This window comes from Pollicipes pollicipes, unplaced genomic scaffold (assembly GCF_011947565.3).
Source record: "Pollicipes pollicipes isolate AB1234 unplaced genomic scaffold, Ppol_2.1 Scaffold_4295;HRSCAF=5057_pilon_pilon_pilon, whole genome shotgun sequence".
NCBI lineage: Eukaryota > Metazoa > Arthropoda > Thecostraca > Pollicipedomorpha > Pollicipedidae > Pollicipes > Pollicipes pollicipes.
In genome coordinates, this window is record NW_023596461.1 from 2,600,968 (window position 1) to 2,608,305 (window position 7,338).

Below are 7,338 nucleotides of genomic sequence, written 5' to 3' on the forward strand. Positions count from 1 at the left end.
TCAAACACCATGATGGGAATAGGATACGGGAAGGGCGCATTTTGGAAGGGATGACGACGATGGTGTGTGCTCGTTACAACCCGATGTTTTTGTTTTTTGTTTTTTGTTTTTTTTTTTTGCTTGGAAGTCCTGGGATTCGAATCATGTCCGTGAAGTTAGCAATTTATTCAGCGATTTTTACAGCTACGAGTCCCGATTTCCCTGAAAAATGACTTCAAGGTCAATTGTGGCGTGAGAACACCAAAAATGACCCTTATTTTGCAACATCATGAGATGTTCCAGGTCAAAAGCTGGGTCAAAGGACGGGAACTCGATATCACCCAAAAATTACCGGCCGATTTTCAACTTGTAAATGTCAGAACAAACATAGAAAAAACTAGCGTCCGTCCGAAAGTCCTGACCCCTCAAGGTCACGTCAAATGCGGGCTCGAAGGGCGGGAAACTCCATATCATCCAAAAATTACCGGCCCATTTTAGCTTACAATCATCAAAACATTTAACACAGAAAGAACTAGCGTCCGTTAAAAAGTCCTGACCTCTCAAGGTCACTCTTCTAGGTTAAACGCGGGCTCAAAGGACGGAGAACTCCACATTTCCCAAAAATTACCGGCCGATTTTTAATTAACAAACATCAGAGCATTCACCACAGGCCGAACTAGCGTCCGTCAAAAAGTCCTGACCTCTCAAGGTCACCCTTCAAAGTAAAACGCGAGCTCAAAGGACGGGGATCTTCACATCACCCAAAAGTTACCGGCCGATCTTTAACTAACAAACAGCAAAATATTCATCATAGGAAGAGCTAGGGTCTGATGCATCTAAGGATATTGTCGTTTGCGCATCAGCGCCCCCAAGCTCACGTCGGCTGACGGCCCGGGCAGGGCCACCTAGTGAAGTGTTTGTACAATGAGGCGTTCGTTTACTCGTTGCCATAGCATGTTACCTACCGCCGACTGTACGGCAATTATTTGCATGTTCATCCATGCGCCGTGGAACGGGACGTCAAGGCCAGGGGCCCCGCGCAGCTCGGTGTCCATTGTGATTTTAGTGCAAAAGTGACTGGGTTTTATTTCCCTGCGCGGTCCAGGTATGAGCATCTTGAATCACAGTGTAGTTCAAATTTTAAACAGAGTCTAACATTGACATGCGTTGTGAGACGCCTGCCGTCTATGTCGCGCGCGCTACTCAGCAACGTTTTGCTCTGCAATAGCTGTCTGGGTACAGACGTTTGTTATGCACCAGTTATCTACCTCCAGGCGTACTGTCGTTGTGTGTGCGTGCAGGTGTCTGTATGTGTGTGTATGTGTGTGTGTGTGCGTGTGCGTGTGCGTGTGCGTGTGCGTGTGCGTGTGCGTGTGCGTGTGCGTGTGCGTGTGCGTGTGCGTGTGCGTGTGCGTGTGCGTGTGCGTGTGCGCGTGCGCGCGCGCGTGCGCGTGCGCGCGTGTGTGTGTGTGTGTGTGTGTGTGTGTGTGTGTGTGTGTGTGTGTGTGTGTGTGTGTGTGTGTGTGTGTGTGTGTGTGTGTGTGTGTGTGTGTGTGTGTGTGTGTGTGTGTGTGTGTGTGTGTGGCCCAGTCCGTATTGTACCCTGGTAGCCACTGGTTTTTGGGTCGCCCTGGGCGTCTGGGCTGTGGCGTCCCAGCCTCGATGACGTGTCTGTATACCTGGCCAGGTGAAAGGTTTGCATTTTACTTTAGCTTAGAAGTATGACCTTCAGAGGCCAGGACTTTTTGACGAACGCTGGCTCTTTCTATAGTGAATAGTCTTATGTTTGTAAGTTAAAACGCGGACGGTAATTTTTGGTGATACGGGGTTCCCCGGCTTTTGAACCCGCGTTTGACCTTGAAGAATGACCATCAGAGGCCAGGACTTTTTGACGGACGCTACATCTTTCTGTGGTGAAAATCATAATACATGCAAGTTTAAACTGGCTGGTGATTTTGGGATGATATGGAACTCCCCATCCCTCGAGCCCACCCTTGACCTCGAAGGATGACCTTGAGAGGAGACAACTTTTTAAAGGACGCTAGCGCTTTCTGTGGTGAATGTTCTGATCTTTGTTAAATAAAAATCGGCCGGTATTTATTTTTTTTGTCCCATGGAGCTCCCGTCTTTTGAGTTCGTGTTTGACCCTGAAGGGTGACCTTGAGAGGTCGGGACTTTTTGACGGACGCTAGCACCTTTTTGTGATGAGTGTTCTGACCTTTGTTAGTTGAAAATCGATCAAAATTTTGTCGGTGATATGGAGGTCCCCATCCTTTGAGCCCGCGTTTGACCTTGAAGGGTGACCTTGAAAGGGCAGTGCTTTGTGACGGACGCTAGTTCTTTCTGTGGTGAATGTTCTGATGTTTGTTAGCTAAAAATCGGCCGGAAATTTTTGGGTCATATGGAGTTTTCCGTCCTTTGAGCTCGCGCTTGGCCTCCAATGGTGACTTTGAAGGGTCAGGACCTTTTGACAGACGCTAGTTCTTTCTGTGGTGAATGTTCCGATCTTTGTAAAGTAGGAATCGGCCGGTAAGCTTTGAGCCCGCATTTGACCTTGAAAGGTGACCATGAGAGGCGAGCACTTTTTGACGGACGCTAATTCTTTCTGTGGTGAATGTTCTGCTGTTTGTTGGTTAAAAATCGCCTGATCTTTGGGTGATATGGGGTTCTCCGTCCTTTGAGCTCGCGTTTGACCTTGAAGAGTGACCTTGAGAGGTCAGGAATTTTTGACGGACGTTAGTTCTTTCTGTGGTAAATGTTCTGATGTTTGTTAGTTAAAAATCGGGCGGTAATTTTGAGGTGATATGGAGTTCCCCGTCTTTTGAGCCCGCGTTCGACCTTGAAGGGTGACCTTGAGAGGTGAGGACTTTTTGACGGGCGCTAGCTCTTTCTGTGATGAACGTTCTGCTGTTTGTTAGTTAAAAATCGGAGGGTAATTTTTGGGTGATATGGAGTTTTCCGTCATTTGAGCCCGCGTTTGACCTTGAAGGGTGACCTTGAGAGGTCAGGACTTTGTGACGGACGCTAGCTTTTTCTGTGATGAATGTTCTGCTGTTTGTTAGTTAAAAATCGACCGGTAATTTTTGGGTGATATGGAGTCTCCCGTTCTTTGAGCCCGCGTTTGACGTTGAAGGTTGACCTTGAGAGGTTAGTAGTTTGTGACGGACGCTAGTTCTTTTTGTGGTGAATGCTCTGACATTTTCAAGTGGAAAATTTGCCGGCAATTTTTGGGTGATATCGAGTTCCCCGTCCTTTGACCCAGCTTCTGACCTGGAAGGTCACATGATATTGCAAAATAAGTCATTTTTGGAGTTTTCATGCCCCATTTGACCTTGCAGACATTTTTAGGGAAATTGGAACTCTTCGCTGTAAAAATCGCCGAATAAATCGCGAACTATCACGGACATAGTCGGACATATTCGAATCGGGGTCTGATGATCACGAGCCTAGTATTCTGCCACTTTTACAAGTAACTTCAGTGGCAGAACGCTTAACTCGTAATCGGAAGACTCCGGTCTAGGTTCTAGCAATTTCAAGGAGAAATTTCAGGTTGCGACGCGTATATCGCTGAAGGCCGAACACTATCCAGTCCTTCTCAAAACTGAGTAAGGCATGAAGACCAGAGCACTGACTGGTCGAAATGCGGCGTACATACTAGCACACCAGACGAAGACCACAGTCCGAACAATCATTCCACCAGTGATTAAAGCTGTTAAGTCGGATAGTCCAACAACGAGTTACGTCATGTTATGTCGCAGAGTAAAAACCTACACACTTTCCGACCCCGGCACTCCTCTGAGACAGCTCTGCATCACATTTGGGATAGTGTAGGTTTTGAGATGAATTGGAGAGAAATGCATTTGCTCGGTCTCATTTACACGAGCAGCTGTTTGAAATTTATCCGTCGTTGTAAATTGCCACACAAAGTTGCAGCTTCGCTGCGTGAAGGTAATGAGCCGGTAACAATTGACACCGCTAGGTTCCAGAAGTATCTTTCTGGCGAAACACGAGGCATCTGTCTCTCCGACTAATAAATCTCTGCTCTGCGTCCAATCAATCAGGGTCTCTCAGAGCTCGTCTATAGCCCCTGCTCTTCACCATCTTTGCCAACCAGGGGTATAATTCCTTTTTCATTAGGGAGCTCCAGCTTCCCAAACCGCGGCCGTGCGCGCTACAAGAGGTTCTAGTGCCGGACAGCCAACACCGATTTTCCCATGCAGAGCGACGCCTACTGCTCGTAACTCACATGGATCCAAGATGGCGACCTGCGACTCCTGTGTCCATAACCCTGCCACAGTCGTACGGAAGGTCGCCGACTAGCGAGATAAACTCAGTGGCGCGACTTCCACGTCCACTTGCAGCACGCAATGCTTTCGGAGAGCTCCTTGTTGCCTTCGCAGTCACCGTTCGGTGCTATGATCTATCAGGAGCTGCGATGCATTTGGAGTTGCGGTACAGTAGGAGCTGTGAAACATTAGGCGATATGATGCATTATGCCTTATAATTCATTACGAGCAGTGACACTTTTGGGGTCCTCATATATCGGAGATTATGAACGTTAGGCTTTATGATACATTAGGAGTTCTAAACTTGAGATGCTATGATAAACTGGACGCCATGACACATTAATGGTTGTAATGCATTTTGTGTTTGTAACAGTAGGTGCAATAATGCAATGATGCATTAGCTTCATGATACGTTAGGAGTTCTGAACTTTAGATGCTGTGATATACTGCAGGCCATGCCACATTAATGGGTGCAATATATTAGGTGTTTGGAACATTAGGTCCAATAATGCATTAGTTCTTATGAACATTAGGAATTGTGATAATCCCTCGCCGCGAATTTGTTGCCATTCGCATCGTAGCCGCCCCATAAAAACGGCAAGCAGGCACGTCGGGCGGGGAAGTACCAGCGGGTTATGCAAGCCTTGCAAGAGCCCACCTTCACGGAGAACGGGTCTCCGGGTGTCGCCACGGCCGCCGCCGCCACCATGCAGAGGAGCACAGCCCGCGGCCTGGCGCCGCGCCGCCGCGCGATGGGTGTGACGATCGGCGCGTCGTGCCTCACCACCGCTGGAACTGCCCGGAACGAACCGCAGCGAGGGTAGGGCGAGCGGAAGGTCGGCTTTAGGAGCGTTAGACAGCGGGGCCGACAAGACTAAGGCCGGTCGGTTGGTGATGTTACGATGCGTTGGGTGAGATGGGCGACGTTTGTGGCGGGGTAAGGGAGATGTCAGTACGGAAGACATAGTTGCGCTATTATCTATGGTTGGCTTTACAAATATAGATCCGGATGCCAAGTGGTGTAGTGTGCGTACAACATTCCTCGTAACCTGTGCGCATTTTTGCCGAAGATGAATAAATATCTACCAAACTGAGCATGGACGCATCTGCGATGCGGCCATGGTTGGTTTGGTTTGGTACACAGATTGCTGCGGCCCACAGTGGGCATTCCAGGGCTACGGGACTTGGAGAGATGTGCGGTCAAGATGGCCCCATTTGGGAAGCGTCCGCTGCCGAGGCTGCCGAGACCGGCGAAGATCCGGTCGGGAAGGCACTTCAGCCGGCTTAGACTGCTCGCCGTAGCTTGGCTCGGAGAGATGGTATGATGCGGAACTACAGGATGAGGCGGTTAGTGATGAGTGAAGAGGAAGAATTTACGTGATGATGCAGGAATAGGTGCTTGCATGCTGTGAATGGAGCCATGATCATCCATCGCCACCTGATCATCCATCGTGCTCACTCCGGCATTTTATGAACGAAGTTATCAAACGTAGTTATGAACCCTCAAGATGTATTTGTTCATTCAGCACAGAGCTAAGTTAACGTACTAAAGCTTTTGACAGTGCAAAACATAGTGCTTGAAATGTGACAGGCAGGACGGAACAAACCGAATAGGCACGTTCTGTCGACAGCTGTTTACACTCGCAATAACACAAAGTTCAAGAATGCATGCGGCTGGACGCGTAACGTTATTTGACAGCCCAAGCCACTGACGGGAAGATCTCTCCGGATCTTGCACTGGCTCCGAGGTGGGCGGCGATTGTTGACGCCGGTCACCGCCAGATGGCAGGCCTCCCGCCAGACGCTCAGCGATGAGACTTGCAAACTTTCTTGCACTGCTCTATGTTATCGAAGCGGTTGTTGTTACCCTCGCAGCCACCGTAATCGAACTTGCGGCAGCTTTTCCCGTCGAAGTAGTAGCTGGGGATGAGGGCCTCGCAGGGACCAGCGTCTGCCGGCAGCGAGCAGAAGCTCGGCCTCCCACAGCCGCCACCACAGCACTGAGCACTGCATTGTGATATCGTTTCGAAATTGTTGCCGTTCGCCTGGCAGCCGCCCCAGAAGAATGGCAGGCACGTGCCCGCCGCGGCAGAGAAGTAATAGCGATTCACCAGAGCCTCGCACGGCCCCACCTTCAGTGGCTCCCGACACGGGTCGCCCCAGTAACCGCCCACCACCACGGACAGGCCGCAGAGCAGCACAGCGCACGCCCGCATCGCGCCCGACCGTGAGGGAGACTGTCTGACGGCGGCGCAACACTGGCCTATGACAGGTGGGATCGGGCGCTCGCGAGACGGCCCGGCCAGTGCCGGCGGCGGTGTGACGTCACGAAGCCTCGGCGGTCGGGAATTTCCGATGCGCATGGCGGTGTGAAGGTGCCAGAATGAAGGGCGCCGGCTGACGGGGAAGCTAAAATGAGCACAGCTGTGCGGTAAACTAGGTGTAAATGCGAAATGTCTACTCATCTTTGCAATACGAGCATTTTGTAACGCTCTGCATTCAAACACCATGATGGGGAAAGGATAGGGGAGGGCGTATTTTGGAAGGGGTGGTGTTCATTTCGATCAGGCATTCTTGAATGTCGGCCAGCCTGCACGTAAACTGAACCAAGAACTATACCAGTAGAAAGACCCCCTGTGAGAAGCGGGGTGCGAGGGGCTATAACAGTCTTGCGGCATGATTAATGCTGAGCATCAATGTCACGGATGGAGTAAATGTTCGGTTTAGCGTGCTTGTCCCAGTGTGTTTATATATGCACATTTCGGTCAGGTAATTCTCAGGTAATGGCCAGGCATTCTAGAGCCCTGAGGACTGCTAGGTGTTCGGCTTTCAGCCGTGTGCGCGTTAAAGCCCAAATTTTCTGCTAGGAATTCCCGGGATTTGATCCGGGGTCTGATAATCACAAGCCCAGCATTCTACCACTTTTGCAGGTCAGCTCAGTGCCAGAGCGCTACAACTCCTACTTAGAAGACCACTATTCAGGCTCTAGCAATTTCAAGGATAAATGTCAGGTTGCGACGTGTATATTGCTGAATGCCGAACACTTTCTAATCCTTCCCAAACTGGTGGGGCT

The 7,338-nt window shown here is 50.0% G+C and overlaps 1 protein-coding gene across 1 annotated transcript; it reads right to left on the reverse strand.

Moving 5' to 3' along the window:
• Positions 1-6,070: 6,070 nt before the first annotated feature.
• On the reverse strand, positions 6,071-6,481 carry LOC119096530 (PI-stichotoxin-Hcr2e). The gene has a single exon (XM_037219439.1). It carries the CDS (start codon positions 6,479-6,481, stop codon positions 6,071-6,073), a length of 411 nt encoding a protein of 136 aa, XP_037075334.1.
• Positions 6,482-7,338: the final 857 nt, after the last annotated feature.

Excerpts from the sequence above, each read along its gene's own strand:
- LOC119096530 (XM_037219439.1), bottom strand. The coding sequence starts at position 6,481 with ATGCGGGCGTGCGCTGTGCTGCTCTGCGGCCTGTCCGTGGTGGTGGGC.